Below are 21,606 nucleotides of genomic sequence, written 5' to 3' on the forward strand. Positions count from 1 at the left end.
AAGCTTCATATTTAGCTTACCAACGTGAGTGATATGCATCTCGCACGCTTCTCATCGAACGTGCTACAATAAAAAACTTTATAGCATTTTCCAGAATATCTGTTTTGCACATGTTTGGCACATGGTGATGTTGTGTTTTAGATTCTGTCTGTGGCTGTTTGACTGTCGTATCCGTTGTTTCCACACTGACTGCACATCAAGCAGCCCACAGCGCTTTGTCAATACCTCCTGCTGAACTGCCCATCAACAAGCCCAATCCTCCCTGCTTATCTACCGGCACCACACACGGCTCCATTGTCTGTAATGATACAGCGGTTTCGTTTCCATGTTGGGCCTTAATGCATCCTTACATCAGCACTGGGTTTGAATAACCTAGTTATTAATGAAAGACAAGACAGGGCTCCCTACGGCAGCTTCTACAGTGGATTTCTGTTTCTACTGTCACCTTGCTGCTTACTCTCAGCCCACGCGAGTGGCGTGAGGGCTCTAATGTGGCTCATATTGTCTTCACACTTGCTCTTTTGATCTGAGTTAAGTGGAAGTGTGAGAACCGAGTGTAAGCATACCGAAAATGAAGAGCAGAGGTGTAAGACGATGTGCGAGATTGTCTCTGTTCATTTGTGTGCAAAAGTAGTTATGGGTGACGAATATCTCCGTGCAACACCAGCGAGGTTGAGGCTCTTCTCGCTCGGCTGCTTTGCACCCACGGACAGGAGATAACCGGCATCAGCGCCAGTCTTGAGAAACGCTGGAAGTTCTGCGGCATCAAAGGCATGACTCTTGCTGCTGACGGGTCTTCTGGGAGATGGAAGAGACAAGACGGGTACACAAGTCTGCACAGGTACACGGAGGACACTCCAGAAATGAAGGATGCCCCCAGCTAATGGAGATGCTGGGCTGCACCTGCAAAGACAAGAGCACAAACGATACACCACGGATCTCCGATCAGGAACGGTTGTTGCCTGTGGGTCTTTTGTGATGGCAAATTATTTTGCGGCATTTCTCTATAGCAAGAAGTGGGTGTATCTCATACCGTGTCATAGCGCACTCTCTCTTGTTCACTAAAGGTAAGAAAGTCCTAATCTCACAGGACTGGTTTGATTTTTATACCCATGCCCACAGTGGACTCACTGGCAAACCAGAATACGTGCTCTACATTGAGGTCATCAGGGTCCACTTGTAGGCCACCGTTTGAGTGAGTACAATCACTTGAAAAAAACAGATGCAGTGTTCAGGTTTGAATTTAGGTTGTTTAGAAATATCCGTGTTAAATTACACTCCGATGTAGTTCTCAAAAGGACAATGAGACTAATCAGCAAAACGGGTAATCAAGAATGTTATGATCACACCATTTACTTTATATAAATCAAGAGAAGATTGGCGATCAGACCACATTCACCTGGTCCTTTCCAGGTCTGGTTTAGACAACAAAGACAGGTTATTTTCTATGCACAATTTAATTCCAAATTACTGACTGAATTGCGACCAACTTTTTTCTTCGGCTGTATTCATGATTATAGGTACAGAGACGTGTGCCCACAGACGATAATTGTGTCCCCTGCTTCATTGAAGCACAATGTGAAAATGAGCCTCCTCCTTTGTTTTTGCCTGCAAATGTATTCAAGACCCTCAGTACAAACAGTTAATACATGTCTGAAGAACATTAGAGATGAAGTGGTCGATGCAATTTTCGCAATTCAAATGCAAGAATCAGATAGTTTGTTGGCTTAAAAAAAAAGTGCCTTGAAACCGATAACAAAATTATGCCACAAAACTTCAGAAAGTGGTGTATTTTGGGGAAATGCCTCTCCACGACAATATCCATTTCTTATACTGGACAGTCTGCCTCATTTTTTAGTAAATATATGTGGCTAATGAGACAAGCCTGATGATAAACCTCTACTGCCATCTCATGGAGAAATACAAAAATCAGTTTTACAACTGTTCACTCATCTCAATAAATTGTGTGATTAGAAGTCTTCTGTGACTATCAGTTAAGAGTTTAGCTTTTAATATATAAGGGGTTCAGGATAATAAAAACAGTTAATTCAAATATTTTTGTGTAACAGCAGTTTGATTTAATTCAAACATTAATACGCACAGAACTAATTACCACAACCATATTAACATAAACAAATCTTGTGCAGGTCTTAAACAAACATTTTTGACATATAAATTACATCCGGCTTCGGTGTTGATTTAAATTATCAGCAATAGGTGACGCATTTTTAGCATTTGAGACAATCGTCCACACCTCGTTGAATGACATCGGTATGTTGAACGCTGAAATCCTCTCACACATCACACTTTAAAACAGCTTTCTAGTCCACCACGCAATGGGACATTTAAAGTGAATCAGCTGCATTGATTGTCCCTGTGCGATGAACAATGAGAACACTTCTGGGGGAGTAAATGGCTGACCGGTCACCAGCAGAGTGCTCGCATCCACACATGGAAGTCCAAATGCATTTTGTTTCGTCATTAACGCATTCATTGAATTCAGAGTCTTTTTCTCGCTCAAACCGGAGAAAGTGAATCCTTTCGTAGTCGTTCTACTGGTGCTGGGCGTCCATGATATCCAGGTACTTGGCGTCGATGACTCTGGGAAGCAGGCTGGTCCTGAGATAAAACACAGAGGGATGCTGTACAGTTACATGTGTGCCATGGGTACAGTATCAAAAGATATAAATCCTTCAGACCCGAACATTAGTGCAGACATTTCTTGCATTTACAGTCATTCAAACACCACGCCCTCAGATTTTAAGGCTATAATTGTGCAGCCTGCCACAAAATCTGTTTTTACCAGCAAATTCTTCCTCATGTGTCAAATGTGTACAGAAACTCTGCATGAAACTTCAACTCCAATGTAAACTCGGTGCACACATTCACTGTTTTGGTTTCCACGGCCCCGCTTCGCCCCCTGTTGGCCCGGGTTGTCTCACCTGACAGGGACCAGCAGGATCATCATGAGGGGGAAGACCATCTTCATGTAGGGCAGAGGATACATCCCGAACGCACACAGGACGATCAGCTGGATCATCTGCAGCGCTGTGAAGTAGTGGACCTTCCTCTGAGGCACACGGCGAATGTAGTGAGTAGGAGGATAGGAGGTCTGGACAAAGAAGAGTGAGTAAGATGTGGTTATAATGAAGTGAGATTTTGTTTGGTTAATGTCAAAGAGGACTGGGCAGAAGCCATTGCGCTTGTAAATGCAATATGCTCATTTAAACGCTCTTATTGCAGAACAAATGACAACAGATATTTTGTATGTCACAATTTTATAAAATTACTTTGGTTTCTACAATAAACGTTTAAACATACACTCACTGACCAATTTATTAGGTACACCTGTTCAATTGCTTGTTAACACAAACTGCTAATTCAACTCAACTCAATGCACACGTGGTCAAGACAACTTGCTTAAGTTCAAACCGAGCATCAGAAAGGGGAAGAGAGGGGATTTAAGTGACTTTGATCGTGCCGTGGATGTTGGTGCCAGGCGGGCTGGTCTGAGCATGTGACAAACTGCTGATCTACTGGGATCTTCACGCACAACCATCTCTAGGGTTTTATGGAGAATGGTCAGAAAGAGAGAAAATATCCTGTGAGCGGCAGTTGTGTGGGTAGAAAAGCCTTGTTGCCTGACAACCAAATCAAAGTCTTACCTGTTCCTTCAGCAGCAGGGCAATGCGGTCCACCATCTGGTTCCCATCAAGCGAAGTGGCCGCGATGTAGAGGAAGAGGCCGTAAAGGACGGGCTTTGGGATCCATTGAAGGGGAATGGGCAGCATGAAGACAGACAGGCCGATCAGGATGTTGGCCACTAGTGAGGTCAGACGAGTTTCCTTCACACTGACAATACTGTGTGACACAAAGGCAGAGCAGCGTCGCTTGAAATATACCAACACCTCATCTGACTAGAGAACTAGTCTAGTTATTATTATTTAGAAATATCTTCCAAGAAAAGGGTCATTCTAAACTAATTTCCAATTCAGCATATATGATGTCATAAAATGCATGTTAACATCACATTGTTAAACTATGATCAAATGGTCAGCTTTACTTGAATTTTACTATATTCATCTTTCCTTTCTTTTCCTATTGCTGTATACACACATTCCACATATTACATCAAAGGAGTACTCCCAATAGAAAAATGTATGAATACATTTCGGAGGAAACTATTCATGTTAAGTCACCCTAAAATAAATCAAACTATTTTCTTATCTATTTGACCAAAATGATCTCACAGTCCTCCTTAATATTTCATATGTACCTTTGAAATTAATAATGTAGAACACTTCACTGAGGAAGAATACAAATCATTTTTGTCATAGTTTGAACATTTACCACTGACGGTTAAAAGGCTTTTGTTTAAGACACGCTGGTGGTTTCTGTCTGTTTTTCGCTTGTTGCCTGTCCATGTGTGAACTTTACGCACGTTGAGTAGAGGTGTCCGTTCTCTACGTGCTGCTCCACTTTGGCCAGCTGGCGGGCGTGCAGCGAGGAATGTGGGAAGGCGGCGTGCATCCATGGCAACCCCAGACAGGACATCAGGATGTTGATAAAACCAGTCAGCATCAAGTCCCAGTGGAACGCGGTTCCTTTTAGCAACCTGGCACGCACGCACACAGACACACACACACACACACACACGAAAGAGCCAAGCGGGTTGTTAGTACAAACTGCAGCATTCAAATTCAACCGATTTACATTACAGAAGATACAATATAGCACAGATGTACACGTTATGCAACGTTCCTTGTCATGGTTTGTTAATCCCCTTACTTGTGTTCTGGAACGTGCGTGAGTGAGATGACGATGTTCTGGTCGATGAAGATGAGCAATGCGAGGAGGAAACCCAGGCCGACCGCACTCAGTGTGTTCATTGCCGACAGCTTATTAAATGGAGGGAAGTTGAAGATGGGGCCGTCGTGGACATTAAACACAGGTACTAGTAGGAGGTGGGTAAGAGCCATAGAAAAAATTAGATCCAATATCTCAAATAGTCACATTTGCAAGGTAAAAAACAATGATGACAACATGAAAAGCCTGTCGTGAGCTGTGCTGCTTGTAAGCTTTGTTCTTTTAAGCAACATTCAACACAGTGTCTTCGACCGACATTGATTCAGAACCCCCACTGGTTTGAAAGCTCTTTGGAAGCAAACAAATATGTTCTTCTTTACGCCTCCAATCGAGGATTTGTGAACAGCCAATGGTGTTCTGTGACTTGCAGTCTCAAGGGTACTCTTCTATTAGTTCTTTTAAGCAAGAGATGTGAACTCACGCTGTATGTCAAGGAACAGGTAGGAGCCAATGAAGGAGAATACCAACACAGAGATCGGCAAAGCGCAGTCAGACACCACCTCCCTGACTCTGCCGTTCAGATACGGGCTGCGGGGGGGAAAGGAAGCCACACATATTTCAACATCGTGCATGTCTGATGTAATAAATACTAAAAGGTTTTCAACTATTCATGTTACAGTAGTTACTTGAAACCTAATCCATGTGAAGTACAGGAAGTTTAGGGGGGCAGTGATTGCCAGGGCGTGGAAATAGACCCATTTATTTACCTCTTGTAATACACTGCTTCACTAGAAGAGTGAAAATCATTCCTATTCGACTCCTGGGATACAATTATTTTTCTCATTGTCAGGGTCTCCCGGCTTTATAATTGCATGCCAATAAATGCAGTCATTGTAGTTGTATGTAGTTCCACAGCATATTTAAAGGAGTCAGATTGTTGTTTTAAAAGGAGACCCATTATACTCTTCAGTTTCTAACAGTATATGAAGTGGTAAAAAAATTAGTTTCACATGCTGATTACATGTTTATAAATAAGGAAAAATAGAACACCTTTGTGATCTCCACTATCATTTTAAATAAAGTTTGAACAATGCAATGAATTAAACCAGGTCAGGTCACCAATTGATGAAACCATTCATGTTTTTACTTACAGCTTCACATTTCAAAACTACAAGGCTCACCTGTAACCGGATCATTTTAAATTGTGTCACTGCGGGGATGCATTTAAAGGGTTGTGCCAGGTCTTTGTGTGTATATATTCCATATCATTGGAGCAAATGGTGCAGTAGGTAAACATACCTCCTCTTGATGAGGTAGAGGGCGTAACCCAGCCACAGAGTCCCCAGCATGAGCAGCAGACAGAGGACGGGCCGCTCTCTTGTTGTCATCACCAGAGCCTCGGGCAGGAAGACTGATGCATGTCCTTCCGAATGCCCCGTCGGAGACAATGTCTCATTGTGATGCCCTGTCTGGTTCTTCATCTGCTCTAGAATGTCTTTGATCTGCTCAAGCACCAGCGTGCTGTTTGTGGTCGCCAGAGTGGGCCCGTGGTAGAAGTGGTGAAAAACTAGGAAGTGAGGGCAAAAGAGGACAAAGGATGACGCTGGACACACACTTAGTTGCTCATTTACACAATCCTTTTTGCATAAAGCAACAGTCATTGTGGTATTTGTTCAGATTCATTCTGATTTAATTTTGCGAGGGTATTGCTGCCACTAATCCTATCTTATATTTTTCACGTTATAATAAATAATAACAATTTATTAACAACATACTCACCTCAAATGTTTTAAAAGAAAATTCATTTATATTTTATTTTGTGAAAGCAGGTCACAATTTGGGGCTTTAACAAGAAAAGGTTATGTTTAACGTTCAAGGTTGAATTGTATATTTAATCATCACATGAAACAAACAAGACAACGTTTATTTATGATAAGAACTATCTTCATTGTCAGGGTGGAACAAAATCCAGACATAAAAACCCTCAACATGTCGACACATTTCCTTGTCGTTACAATTCCTCTTTTGTATCTTTCATTCAAGCAGCGCACTGTATTCAAGCTCTTCTCAGTTAGATGTATTTGAATAGAAAACTACAGCTGGCTGAAACCTGTAAAGAACCCACCGGCTGCTCTTCTGTTATATTGTGAAAGACTACATCATATTTGCATTACAGAGTTGCCTGTTTTTCCACAATCCACAGGGGGCCCGTTTGATTTCATGCTTGCTTTTCCACCGTGATAGATGTATACATTTGCCGGGCCACATTACCCCTGACAAACAACACCACGGGGGCTTCGACATTCCCCTTCGGCGTGGAGAGACAAACATTCAGAACCCGGTAAAGTGCAGTCTGACCTTGGATGGACTTACTTTTGACAGTGCCTTTCACCGCATCGCCGACAAACGCTATGGAGATGAACAATGCGATGACTTCTTCCGTTGAGCTGCGAGATAACAGAATGTCCAAAGTAAAAAGCATGGTGTGATCATTCATGTTTTCCTTTTGTTTTTTGTTTTTTTAACAAAAAGACAGTCATAACAATCCATCCAAGGCGAAATGTCGGCCCAGATAGCGTGATAGAGTGAAGATTTAACTAAATTCCTAATGATGTCGGCCTCTTATCAGTGACCTTTCCTCAGTGCATGGCCATGCCGCTGGCGACGACTGCTGCTACGAGTACGGGGCTTCTGCCTGTGATGTGCCACAGTAACCAATGTGGCGTTGTGTACTCACCGCTTGAAGAGCTTCATGAACAGGCTGACATTGAACAAGCCTCCGAGGATGAGGAACAGACTGTTCCACAGACCGATGCAGGCGTAGAAAGCATCAAAGTCCAGATCGTAGTCGTCGCAGATTCCCCTGATGACTGGAAAAAACAAGACAATTTCATTGAATCCTATTATTATCAACACACAGAACAATACGGCGGTTTAACCAGCGGGACACGACGCGCACCGCTGATGAAGATGGCCAGCGGCGCAGTGGTCAGTGGAATGACGAGTGGTGAGCCGGCAAACAAAGAATAGATCACTCCTCCAATGCACTGGCCAACGATGGTCTTCTGAACGTCTGTCAAAAAACAACCTCACATGACTCAGCTGTTAAATGTGAAGCGTAAAAACTAAAAAGATTTATGGGACGTTGACAGGAGTCCGCACCTATCTCTCCTCTGGTGCTTTCGTCATTCAGTGAACCGAATGCGATCGCAGGCAGCAGGATAGCGATGTAGAGGAAAATGGCTGTGGTGGTGTACTTCAGCAGACAGCGGTCCTTCCCACTCAGACCTTACAGGCGTTGGACAAAACGTGAGGATGTCAAAGCAATCAATCAACGGCGCAATTTAATCAGACGCGTTCCCGCCTTAGGAAGAGATGTTACAAGCACATATTGATACCGTCTGTGAAGTCTGATGGGTAGAGCGGGAGTCTGCGGCGGAGGTCGTCGTAAACACCTTTACCGACCCTAAAGAAATCCTTAAACTGTGGAGAAAAAGTCAGTGTGAAACAGTAGAAACATAAGTGTGTCAGGGCTGCAAAGCAGATACAGGAGGAGAATAGTTACAATAAAACAATAATTAGTCATAGTTGATTTACCTACTAATCAATTGACAGATTTTTTTTTTTACATTTTGATTGTTTAGTTGGAAAAAAGCATGTCATGGTTTCAGCTTCACAAAATGTTGACCCGTTAAATGATGAATTACGTTGTAATGTAAGTACATGTATCTATATGGTTATGTGATATAATAGTACATAAACAGGTCACAGGGAACATTTTCAAACAGTGAGGAGCTATACTTTTTTTTAAAGTTCATTGTAACATTTAACACCCTTTGTGATATTAGTACTTCTACTTCAGTAGAAGCTGAAGAATTTTCACAAGTTTTTCTTTTTGCGCCTTGAACATGAAATACATTTTCAAACCCTCCAGTGCTACAGGTAGGAACCACACACGCTGAACAACATCACTTCATACATCTGTTTTAAGTAAATGTGTCTTTAAATTGCCGTGATACATTTGAGACACTTGAGGAGCAACGAAGCCGTAGAAGACGAGGATACTGGCACACCGGAGTGTTGTTTTTCTTTGGAACTGCAGAGCAGTTTAACAGGCTGGTTTGGCATAAACAACCTACATTAAAATGCAGTGTTGAAGCCGTTCACATCATCAGGTGTGGCCTCAACCCGTTGTTTGTTCTTTTACTACCCAGCCAGGTGCCTTCTCTTTAGGCAGTATCTGGGTACCCCCCCCGTCCCCCCCCCCGTCCCCTTCCCCCTCGTCTCCTGCTGAGCACACACATTTCGTCTAAATATAAATACTGGACATAAAGTACTTTATCACTAAACGGAGCTGCACACATTTTGCTGCCAGAGCCATGGCCGACTTGGCAGGTTTTTCCATGTTGTTGCCCAGCTGCTCCTCGCTCGGGTCTGTCTGATAATCAGATGATCCGGCCTACTACTTCACAGTGAAACGAGGGGGAACGCGATATGGAGATGATATAAACTTTTTGTTGCAATTACTTTTCCGTATTATTGTGCTTTTGCTATTTTTTCTTGGCATCTAAGTTTATACAACAACCCTAACCCATGTTTGTCCAGTGGATTTTCTCATACGTGCTTCTCTCCTCACACCTGAAGCGGTTTCCCTCGTCGTGGATCGGTGTCCTCGACTTCCTCTTTCGCCAGCTTCTCCGTGACCACGGAGAGCTGATGTCGCTGGAAGACCAGCTCCTGTTTGAACTCTTCCTGGGTTTTGGCCTCCAGGAGCTTCTGTCTGAAGAAAATGTCTGAGAACATCGTGGCAAACGTTCTTCCGAGCTCAATGGCCGATTTGGTGCTTTTCTAAAAAGAAGGAAGAGAAAAATACCCTTTAAGATGGACCCATAATAAAAGCCCCAACTCAGTTTGAGTTTCATAATCCATTACCTATTACCAATTTCCTATGATTTGGTGGTTGTTTTGCGGAATGTGACCCAAAGAATGAGAATTAAGATGACGTAGTTATATCCAAACGTCTAACTGAACCCTAGTGGCGTCTCTAAATGCACCTGATTAGGCTGAAAATGATATCTTATCAATAAATCATCTCATCAAATATCCCGAGAGAACCTCTTACAATTATTAGTTTACTATCACGGAAATCTGTGAAAAACAGTTTCACAATAAAAAGGAATAGAATAACTGAATTTCCAACCAACCCAATCCAATTGGTGGAACAGTTTGCTCAGAGAGAAAGAGCGTTTTGAAAAGAGGAACTGAGAAGCGGCTCGGACCGTTCGAGGAGGGGCCAGGATGAGGATGACGTATCGGGCCTCGCAGCAGTTGACTCCCCAGTTCTGCGGCCTCTCCAGGCGGGCGATGCAGACGTGACGTCTCTGCAGGCTCCTCACATTGCAGCTGGGTTGAAGGGAAAATAATTCACCTTGGATCAGTGGTTTAGAGATGATTGATTGTGCAGAATTACCTATTGGCAGGTGTAAATTAGCACGGAAAACAGGACGAAAACAACATTTCCAAATTACAAAAAATGTAAGCGGCCTCAGTATCCACAACATTCACCGAGTCAACACAGAACCCTTTCACGTGAATATTATTGCAGATGAACTCACAGAATACAAAGCCAGGACTGCTGGTAGTGAATGCCAGTGGTCGTAGCGGTCACACCCTGAATGGTCTCTGTCAGGAGGTGAACTGTGGGAGCACGAGAACATTTCCATTAACTGAAGAAAAAAAAACAGCGTTCACGTTGATGTGTCAAACAATAAAATACTTCCATCTCAAATGGCCTCTCGTATGTTTTGCCCACCGTTGCACTCCTTCCCTCCAGCGTCCGTGAACAACGAGGTCATGACCTCGTCCACATCACAGGTGCCGTGGCCGTCCTCCGCCAAGTGAGTCAGCATTCGCCTCAGGACTTCGTCCAGAGTGGCAGCCTTCTGATCCAAGAGGATGCTGGCCTGGGCCAGGAAGCTGTCCAGGTCTTTGTGGGCGCGCACCTCCTCCTGGAAGTTCATTGGCTTCACATACTACAGTGAGCCAGGGACAAAAGGTTGTTTTATTGGTGACGTAACAATCGCAGAGTGCAAACAGCTGAGAGGGTCGTTTTCTGATTTTACTGACAGCTTAACGCAAAGCACACGCTGCTTTCTGATTTACCTCAGTTCTCAGATAGTCTAGAACACAGGTGTCAAACTCCGGCGGGCCAAATCCGGCTATCCAGTTATCTATGACTTTGCTATTGTGAGAATTACAGAAAGGTCTCTACGCTGTGCGTGCAGACGCTTCTGACAGAGGAGAGGCTCGTCGTGTCTTCATTTTGTATTGATTATTTTGCACGGGCACCAGCCGACCGTCATAAAGTAGCTTTAAAAATATCAAATAAAATCTTACTTTTCTTGTTGTGTTCAAAAGCCCAAACCCAGGAAAGTCAGGATCTGCGAATAGAAGCAAATTTCATAGTTGGACACACTGGATCCCCATAATGAACAATTCTTACATACATCCAAAGGTATTGTAGGAAACAACTAAAACGTCTCTGTGGTATTAATATCTGACAGTTCATGTCCATGACCTTTTGTCTCCAGTATTATGACTGGTGGAATCAGGGCTTATTATACTCAGACGACGAAAGTCACAAGATTAGGACAAAATGTAACAACAAGGCCCTTGGATGGGTTATTAACCTGCACTGTTGGATAATTTGCTCGGTCTGATTTCTAATCCCAGAACAAAACCGCTCTCTTTATTTAAACAAACCTGAACCGCTGATCTGCATCTCGTTGTCATAAGTGGGATCCTTGGAAATATCGGGTGAATCTTTCCCACAATCCTCCTTTTCCCCATCCTGCAGCTCTGTTGGATAAAAAATACGTGCAGAGTACAGCAAAGTCTCAGTTTACAGCACTGCAGTAATGTGATATTACCCCATTTGCGTCTCAGAAATATTGTTTTTCTTGTTGCAGGGAATTCAATTTAGTAATAATGAAGGTTATTTCGTAGATGACCCTAACAGTGAGATGGAACGGTTTGTTGAAACAGGGTTAAATTAGCAGCACCGGCCCATTAGTAACGTCCCCACTGAGGGACCATTTGTGTTGCTCTTCCACCCCTCTGCCATCTGTTTGCAAGCACACAAGCGGGAGAGAAACAGAGAGACCCAATACATTTTTTTTAAACTTAAACCAGACACGCAGCCAGTGTAACAATAGTAGCCCCTTGTAAATTCCTAAATTGTATGGAAGACAAATACGGCATCTCGAACACAAGCTTTTATGAGTGGAGAAAGAAACGGCCGCACAGAATTAGAGAATTAACCCCAACCCTCCATAAGTAGAGCACTGAGCCGTGGTTCTTCCCACCTCCCGTCATTGAGATCATCTGCCTCATTAAATACCCATTAATTAACCTTTAAAACACACCGGCGGCTGTGCTCGCCAGCTTGCAAAATGGCTCATCGGTGAGCAGTATTGGCATTAGCATAAATAGCTTTTGCAATAAATTTGCATGTGGATAAGTCCCGTTTTCTGCCACGTATCCAGAAGGAAAATTAACTCAATTACTTCGTCTTTGCGGTGTGAAAATCAGAAGCCGTAAATGAAAGAACAGGACATATGTTGAGAAGCAATCAAATCAAGAGTACATAACATTTATTACTGCAGCTACACACCCATCTCTTGGAAACGGTATCCATTCTTGGAACTCCCGGTGGATTGAGCCTCTGTTGGAAAAAAGACAAATATTAACTTCTTATTTCTCTTCTATTTTTTTTTTCTCAACACTTTTAAAATGTTTATTATGAAAATTAAAAACGTTTATTATCCCCTCAGAATCCAAATCAATTTTACACCTGTGTTGTCTTTATACAATGTGACACCAGGGCAAGACTTGTAAAGAAGTATTTACCCGTAATGGAGGCAAATATAATTTACAGAAAATGTAATCACTTCATATTATTAATAAAATAAAAGGAAATCCATAAATGTTAGAGGCATTTCTTTGTGTTTCTACTCAAAGGTAGATTTAGATTGCAGGGCACACACTCTCAATACAATATTTTTTAGTATTGTATGCTGTGAGTAAAAAGAAATTCCAGACAATGCAAAGCAACTGAAAAAAAGTCTCCACTTCACCTCACTCAAACCCAGTCAGGGGTCATGACCAGCACTTTAATAACCCAAAGCACGCCGACGCCACAACATCTTCAATGTTTAAGGACTGACATCCCTTTGCTGCAAGCCAATTATTTTTGCAGAAACAAACTGTCACACGGTGATAAAAGCGTGTGAAACAGGACTCCGTGTCCACTGACCCTGTGGTGTCCGTACTGTGAGCAACAGCTCTCACTTCACAAGCTACAAAAACAATCTGCCTCCACCAGCGGGCCTCCACCTTATGAGCTGCTCGCACAACACACACACACACACACACACACACACACACACACACACACACACACACACACACACACACACACACACACACACACACACACACACACACACACACCGAAATATCCAATCCTGTTGAGTCACGACTGGCAGTGTGATGCACAATCTAACCTTTAAAAAAAGCATGATGCACTGCGTTAATCATGCAGATCAAGGAGACGTTAAAGAGGATTGTGAAGCGAGGGCCCCCGCTGAGAAACCCCTCCGTCATCGTTTACAACTAAAGCTCCAGCTGCGTCCGATGTCTGCATTCGGCGGCCACTCGTCTGTGAGACGCCGACGTGGCCGCACAGACGAGCTCTCCCTTGCCCGAGGCAGTGATTGGCTCCGAGGGGCTCCCGAGCAAGGCCATATCTCAGAGCAGATTAGACGGAACATTCCCAGGCCTCCTCCACTTCACAGGAGTCTGCACAGACAACGGGGGGTCGGGGGGCTGGTTGAGACCGTTCAAGTCTCGCCTCATAAAGACGAAGGTGAAGCTTGCTGTTGGTGCTCTCCATGATGTCGTGATCATGAGAAGAGACTGGCTACCACTTAGTAGTAATGAACAGCTTCTCATCAGCGAAATCGGTGTAAAGACAGAAAGAATGAGCACGTGAGAGACATTTCACCGTTTCTTTTTCTTTCTTCTGTCCGTCATTGTTCAGGGGGAACAGAGGCTTTGTAGGGTTTCTGCAGGCGTGTGACAGGCGTGCTTGTGAGTTTCCTGTTGGCGGGTACGCCGACTTCCTTGTGCTTAGTGTGCAGACTGCAAACGACAGGATGAGTCACTATTCCACTACTCGACTATCGTGGCCAGAAAGGAACCAAATTTCTCCAAAACTGGGATTTAAGAGGTTTTGGATTATTTACAAAATACCATCATACGTATTCTACTGGTTGTCAATTCTGAGCTATTTACTTATCCATCAATCTCTTCTTTTTCACCTTACAATGTAGATAAATTAAAGATGAAGACGCCCTAGATTCTATTCAAGGTTTTCACGATTTGTTTTTGTTCAGTAACGTTTCACTCTGACAAACCAAACCCCCTCTTCATACAGCTGATTTCTTTTCTCTATCTCGCTGAACGGACGGGGCTGACTTGGGTGTCTTCTTTTAATCCTCGCCATCTTGTTATCTAAAAGGTCGACCTTGAGGAACAGACAACCAAACCATCGTCGTTGGGTCTTTGAAACGAGAGGCACCAAACCATCGAGGGGAGGACGGGACTCGCCCTGTGCGCCGGTTTACAGGCGATTTGACCTCTTTATCTCATATAAAAAGGTTTTAAAACTGCAACACAATTGTATGTCTGAAGATTATAGAAGCAATCCCAGTTGTATCACATTATCATCAGCTTTGACCAGAGAATGTCTTCAATACGAGTGGGAAGGCCAGATTAGAATATTAGACATTTTTCTGCCAGATAATCTTCTTAATCCTTGACCTGAGAAAGTACAAGTAGGTCTTTTTAACCCTTTGATTGGAACTTCAAATAGATTTGACTTGTTGTAGGGTTGCTAGTAAACTACATTTCATCATTGAATGATCTGACGATTATCTTCGCGATTCATTGTTTGATAGTTTGATCTCAATGAAATGGGAATGGGAAGAAAACCCTGATATTACTTCTGGTAATATCTGCTCTCACGGTCTCACATTGAGGAGGCTGGATTCATAAATGTTTGCTGGAAAACGGTTTATCAAAAAAACACATTTTCTCTTGAATATGTGCTTTTCCCTGCTGCATGTGTAGCTCGGCAAATGAAAATGAACCAACTGAAAGAGTGGAAGCATCATGTTATAGACACTCCCACTACACAGCAAGTGACAACATAACCAAATGAGTGGTTTGAAATCAATTGGAGTGCATTTCTGGAAGGATTCCCTTCCCCGGTGTGGTGTTGAGGGGTAAAACAGATGTCACAAAGTATTGGCAGGACTGCTGCTACCTTGTATGACAGACAAATGCGCCATTTATTGCCGTACTGTAAATATTGGCCCATTTCCATTTGACTGTCCTGGCTGTGAAAGAAACTCGCTCGTACTATCTGGTGGTAATATCAAGTATCAAGCGTATAAATACACAAGCAACAGAAATAGCAGCCATAGAAGCAGGCAAATAGGAAAGAATGGACGAGTTCTGGAAGGGTTGTCCAACTGTAGAGGAAAGCCTCCACTACACATGCTTTACGACGCGTACCACACTGTTTTCTAAAGGCAAACACTCACACTAGAGACGCTTTCTCCACATGTTTGACATAGTTGTCTCAGGTTGCAACATGAAAAGAACCTCTCGACCACACCTCGGTAAAACTTACCAGATGGCACAAAATGGAGGACTTTTTTGTCTTCCATGTTCCCCAGGTTTGAAAGGTGAGATGCTTTCCAAAGATCAACCCATCATCCTCCTCCTCTGTGCTCCTACTCACCTTGAACTGACCCGTGATCCCCTCTCAGTATCTTTCTATAACCCACACATGCCTCCCCTGTGGCAGCACATGGGTTTGAAACAGGAAGTGGGAGGGGAAGGGGGGTGGGCATAGGAGGGCCAAGGGCGTGTCTTCTTCAGCTGGGTCCTTGTGCCCATGACACAGAATTGAATGAATTAGCAGTATTGTGTTTGGTTTTGATATTGCAGATTTCTGTCCCTTGTTCTTCTGATTTTACCTTGTGTTTTTTATAAAGTTTGCCGTGCATTTAACGTTACAGACTTTGTACACTCTTAGCTTTATTTTAGTGGGTTTGTGAAACACAATACACTCTGCTACAACTGGTTCAATTGGAACATGAACATAACATTAGTTAAAATAATACATTTCCTGTATTTCTTTTTTCATGATTTTTCATTGACATTTGGTTAATTTGTGTTTGGATTAGTTTGGGGGTCCGAAGACAAAAATATTCAGCAGTTTTATATTCCATCCGAAGTTTTTCTGGTGCAGATGAGATTCATTAAAATGGTCAATTGGGAGAGAAAAAATCATTGAGTAATTGTGTTCTGTTTTTAATTTTACAGATTTATTCTGTAAAGTGAGCAAAGAAAGAAAGAAGAGGTTCTCCATAGTTCTTTTGATATCACTTTAAAAATATATGTGTAGAATCGTTATAGTATTATTACTTATTAGATTATTTTGATGTTTCTGTTTGTAGAAGATCCTACTTTTAGTATATATATATATATATCTTTTTCCTGTGGGCACTAAGGTTGGGAACATTCACATTGTACACAAAGTGCTGCTGATAACACAAACAAGGACCATTTACCAATGTGAACTATGTTTTAGTAGTCAAACACTTAAAAAAGCTCGGTTTTAAAGTTTCTTACCCAAATATAGTGTATCACATTTGTTTTTTGGGCCTAGTAGACTTGTTGAATACATTCTTACCATATGACATTTAGCCAGAGCAAAGTAATCTGAAACATATAATGTTTAGACAGAGTCAATAGGAGGCTCCCTGGAGAGGGCAAACCAGCTGAACTGCTTCTTCAACAGGTTCCGCAGGTGAAATCTTCACTTGCTGTGCTGCAGTTTGCATACCAGCCTCGTGTGGGAGTGGATGAGGCCATCATCTACCTGCTGCAACGAGCTCAGTCGCACCTGGATGGAAAGGGTGGCTCTGTGAGAATAACTTTCTTTGATTTCTCCAGTGCCTTCAACACCATCCAACCACTGCTACTGAGTGAGAAGCTGCGGGTGGTGGGGGTGGACTCGTCCACCGTCTCCTGGATCACTGACTACCTGACAGGCAGGCCACAGTTTGTCCGACTAGGCAGCGTGCTGTCTGATACGGTGTTTAGTGGTACTGGAGTTCCACAGGGAACTGTTTTGTCTCCCTTCCTGTTCACCTTATACACCACTGACTTCCAGTATAACTCGGAGTCCTGCCATCTGCAGAAATTCTCTGATGTCTCTGCAGTGGTAGGGTGTATAAGGGATGGACGGGAGGAGGAGTACAGGACAGTAGTGGAGGACTTTGTGGTGTGGGCGGGCAGAAATCACCTGCTCCTGAACGTGGCCAAGACCAGAGAGATGGTGGTCGACTTCGGGAGGAAGAAGACGGCTCTGCTACCGCTGAGGGTTCTGGGAGAGGAGGTGGTCATGGTCGAGGACTACAAGTACCTGGGTCTCTCCATCGACAACAGAATGAACTGGAAGACGAACATCAACGCCGTCTACAGGAAGGGGATGAGTCGACTCTTTTTCCTGAGGAAGCTTCGATCCTTCCATGTGTGCAGCAAGATGTTGGAGATGTTCTATCAGTCTGTTGTGGCCAGTGCTTTGTACTTCGCTGTGGTCTGCTGGGGGAGCAGCAATGGAGCCGGTGACACCAACAGACACAAACTTGTTAAGAAGGCCGGCTCCATCATTGGCTGCAAACAGGACAGCTTGGAAAAGGTGGTGGAGGGGGGTCACTGAAGAAACTGTTATCCATGTTGGATAATCCTGACCACCCCCTCCACCACCTGCTACAGGGACAGCGGAGCACGTTCTCCAACAGACTCCGTCAGCTCCGCTGTCACAAGGACCGATACAGGAGATCATTCCTGCCCAGTGCAATAACACTTTACAATAAATCATCTCTGGCCAAATAATGACAATAACAACCCTGTACTGCTGTGATGTTGCTGCTCTTCCTCTTCCTCTTCTCCTTTTACAAATTATTATTATCGCACTGTCTCTTCTTGAAGGTTATTCTTTTGTTTTAGTTTAGTTTATTTAATTTGATTTAATAATTTAATATTTTTTATCTTATTATATTGTATATAACGTGTATATAATGTGTATCTTAATTCTATTTTCTTCCCTGTACATGCTGCTGTGACACCAAAATTCCCCTCTTGACGGATCAATAAAGTATCTATCTATCTATCTATCTTAATAAGTTCCTTCCTACAGGTCTGTTCTTTCTTGCTTATATGAGCTATTCTCTGGTGTGTTACTGCCACCTAAAGTCAATCTTCTGAATCACATTGAACCGCCTGAATAGTGCGTCATGCGTGTGCATGTACATCAAGGAACTAAGAAAGCAGTAACCAACTAAATAAACATTGCTTCATGGCGCCACTAATTCTCTAAACTCGACCCAGTACCTTTAACCACAAATTCAAATTCAATCATTTTCCAGGTGAGAAAACGAGAAGGCAAATCTGCTACCAGACTTTAGTCAAAGATCAACTAAAGTATCTAAACCAGATACAATAACAGCCACAAACTGAGCTGGTGAAAGTAGTGGTAAGAATAAGAGCTCAAACTTAAGACATTCCACCTCCACATGTTAAACTATAAATCCACCTTCTTACCTTCTATAAAAAGGTATGAAAGTACTCAGTTTGTCCCTGGTTCAACATTAGTAGTGTAATAGCAAGCATGAATAGAGCATTTCTTCTAAAAATATTTAGTATTAATCAATACACAGATAATAAAGAATTCAGAATTTGTCAAATGTCATATCAGCTGTGTACATTTAATGGCTTGTTAAGTATATCGATATTTTCAGTCCTCTATTACCTTCAGCTAGAAGTAAAGAAAATGACAAGGAGGGAGGACATATTAAAAGGATAAACCAGGTCACCAGATATAAAGAAATGGTGATTATAGGCATAAGACAATTGGGACACTGTTCGGCAGGAATGACTCTTCACCGCCGTGAGATGGCAGCACAGTCTGCAAGGCAGCAAACGCAGTCTGACTCAGATGAGTTCATATTTCAGTTGACAACATGAACCACCATGTGATTCGTAACCGTTGGACTACCGCGGGGTTTAATGGTTTTATGTGAAGCACTTTGAATTGCCTGGTTATGGAAATGTGCTTTACAAATTAACTTGCCTTGCCTACCCAGCACGATGGAAAGTGACAGCGAGGGGGTCAAACAAAGCCTGCAAATGGGACCAGTTGGAATGATAAAATACTGTTTATTTTGCTTATTTGGTTTTTAAAAAAGCCTCATTAACTGGCTTCCGCCCTGATCTAAACCCGCTCCACTCAGCAGAGCACCCTGGCATTTATTTTAACTACACACAAATATTTAAACCATTAGTTGCCGTATCATTAGGTCAAACAGTGGCCATGGCATAACAAACAAAGAGGCCCGGAGAGCGATGAAATAACTCCACTAATGTTCTGTGGTCAAGCAGTTCATTGCACGTGCTTAATAAGTGTGCTTTACTCCACTGTGAAACATTAGAAGATCTCCAAGAGCACCTGAGGGCCAGAACTGAGGGGAACACTGAGATAACAACTGAGGGGCATTATAGAAGAGCTCAACCCATAAAACACAGATTGACAGTGTTGGATAAGAGAAAAGGGCTGATTGAATATTAAATTAGGATGTGCAGAAAGGCTCTTCAGCGGGTGATGATTCAGACTTGGCCGCCATAGAATAGCTACTGAATGAATCTGTTGTTTTTACTGTCGGGGAGGCTATAAATGTGTAACAGAGTGCGCCACAAACCTTGCAGAGATCCATTTAGCAGTCAAACATTAAATATGTGCAGGTGTACTGATGTGCAAGAAAGACTGTGCAGTGACATTATTGTTAAAACTGAAGAGCCATCCACTGTGATAACTTAAACTTAAACTTACACGTTTAATTTGACAGTAAGAGCATTTCGGTGAAATGAATTGTATTACTAAAAATGAATACATTCCAATCATTAATTTTCACTTTAATAAACTAATACTGTGTAAACAAACCAAACTTTTCCCTCAATCTTACAAACTTCCCATCACATGGTCTGAGCACAAAGCAAACAGCAAACACTACAGATCATCAAGTCATATTTCGATCAAGCTTTTTGACCGTTACCTTCAGAAAAATGATTCAGAGTCACTCCAGGCATCTCCTCAGCCTCCTTTTTGATCTTCATCAATCCGTGTCTTGCAGTGCAGCCAAACCTCCGTGAGAACTCAACAGCCGCTTAGTGTGTTTCCTGCGTGAGAGTTGTAGCACGAATGGTCCTGCAGGCGTCCCTCAGGTAGACGGGAATGCGTCGTTCATTGAATCTATAACACCTTAACGGCCTCTCTGCGAATCACAGTGAAGCTGACTTTACGTACCAAAGGTAATGCAGAAAAGGAAGGCGGGCTTTGGGAGAGGAGGAGTCAAGGAGTCAGAGGAGGACATGACCCGGGGAAGGAAGGTGTGAGGAAGCTACTTTTAACCTCTTCTGGGCTTCTTCTACTGTGAGACATTTACCACCACATTTATGTTATGCTAAAACACGAATGCCACCACAGGGTTTCACCTGTAGGATTCATTGCAATATTCAAAGCGCTCAATCCGAGGAACTCTACCAGGCCGCGGTGGTGATCTTGAGTAATTAGCAAGACTTTGTTGGACCATAAATATCATCTGACCTATAAAATCCAGCAGCGCCATCTACAGTGTCCAGGTGGGCTACTGCGACAGCTTCCCCTGAAGTCATCATGATGAATATTAACACAAGCATGGCTATTGTTGATCCTCACAGCTGTGACTCCTGTGATGAGCAACGAATGGAAAGCAGAATACGGGTACGCCGGTAGCCGGTCTAATCATTGTGTTAAGGGCCAAAAGTAAAATGAATGATTGAACAGGCCAACTACGGTCCTCACGGCCTGCGTTGACCAGGTTTCTTGTTTTGCTTTTTGTTAGTGCATTTGATTCATTGTCAGATAAAAAATTGTTTTTAGAAAACTAACAACCCGGCCGAACCATTATACCCACGAATAATTACTTTCTGTGACTCGTTGTCTGACTTTCGCATTTGGTGTTTAAAGCGAAACCCAGTCTGACAAGGCAGCTCTCATGGAAGAGGGAAACACAATAATCTATTAAATGAAGGGATGAAGGCTCACATTTTCATAGTCCCTCATAGGTTTGTAGTTTTTTGTTTTGTGCAAGTAATGAGAAGAGAAAGAAGATCTTAAGGGAGAACTTCAAGACCTGTTTGAAACTTTCTCACCTTCACTGGCCGGTGGGTAGAAAAGGTAGATTGTAGCTTTATTCATATAACATATTAATTGTCATACAATATAGTGTGTGTTTGCATATTGATTTGTTCGTTATTGACGGATATACATTTATATATATTTTTTTACAACTACATCTGATTGATAGGATTTAACTCAACTCCAACTTCTCATTTCTATTCTGAAGTATAATAAAGTAGCAGCAGATGAGACATTACATCACGTTGTTTTTACTTCACTGAGATTTACAGTAATTATCTACTTCCATGTTTAATATTTCACTTTTTCTGTCAGCTTCTTCAGAAAAACGTAAAATTCATCAGAGTGAATCCATTCACACCATATCCATTTTCCAACAAACTGAATCGATATGCTGTCAAATGGGCGTGTGTAGGAAGGTTTTTACT

General features: G+C 42.6%; 1 protein-coding gene across 2 annotated transcripts; it reads right to left on the bottom strand.

The window, feature by feature from the left end:
• Positions 1-2,055: 2,055 nt before the first annotated feature.
• Positions 2,056-20,231, bottom strand: LOC120818029 (solute carrier family 4 member 11). 2 transcript variants are annotated; one of them, XM_040174770.2, is made up of 20 exons: positions 20,055-20,231; positions 12,479-12,529; positions 11,569-11,664; positions 11,203-11,246; positions 10,619-10,838; positions 10,422-10,503; positions 10,086-10,209; positions 9,445-9,654; positions 8,205-8,289; positions 7,969-8,094; positions 7,766-7,879; positions 7,544-7,676; positions 7,180-7,253; positions 6,106-6,373; positions 5,288-5,394; positions 4,789-4,954; positions 4,442-4,615; positions 3,666-3,861; positions 2,943-3,112; positions 2,056-2,619 (listed from the first exon to the last, which is right to left on the bottom strand). In XM_040174770.2, the coding sequence occupies exons 1-20, from the start codon at positions 20,113-20,115 to the stop codon at positions 2,553-2,555; spliced, it is 2,568 nt and encodes an 855-aa protein (XP_040030704.2). In that variant the 5' UTR covers positions 20,116-20,231; the 3' UTR covers positions 2,056-2,552. The 2 variants fall into 2 exon arrangements, with proteins under 2 accessions (XP_040030704.2, XP_040030705.2); XM_040174771.2 differs by lacking the exon at positions 20,055-20,231 and adding an exon at positions 15,563-15,763.
• Positions 20,232-21,606: the final 1,375 nt, after the last annotated feature.

This window comes from Gasterosteus aculeatus, chromosome 4, assembly GCF_964276395.1.
Source record: "Gasterosteus aculeatus chromosome 4, fGasAcu3.hap1.1, whole genome shotgun sequence".
Lineage (NCBI taxonomy): Eukaryota > Metazoa > Chordata > Actinopteri > Perciformes > Gasterosteidae > Gasterosteus > Gasterosteus aculeatus.

What these genes read in the sequence shown, in the direction of transcription:
- LOC120818029 (XM_040174770.2), bottom strand. Translation starts at nt 20,115, where the DNA reads ATGAAGATCAAAAAGGAGGCTGAGGAGATGCCTGGAGTGACTCTGAAT. An exon ending in GATGCAGATCAGCGGTTCAG is followed by an intron (nt 11,247 to 11,568) that starts GTTTGTTTAAAT and finishes TTCTATTCGCAG; the next exon opens with ATCCTGACTTTCCTGGGTTT. An exon ending in CCCATCAGACTTCACAGACG is followed by an intron (nt 8,095 to 8,204) that starts GTATCAATATGT and finishes AACGCCTGTAAG; the next exon opens with GTCTGAGTGGGAAGGACCGC.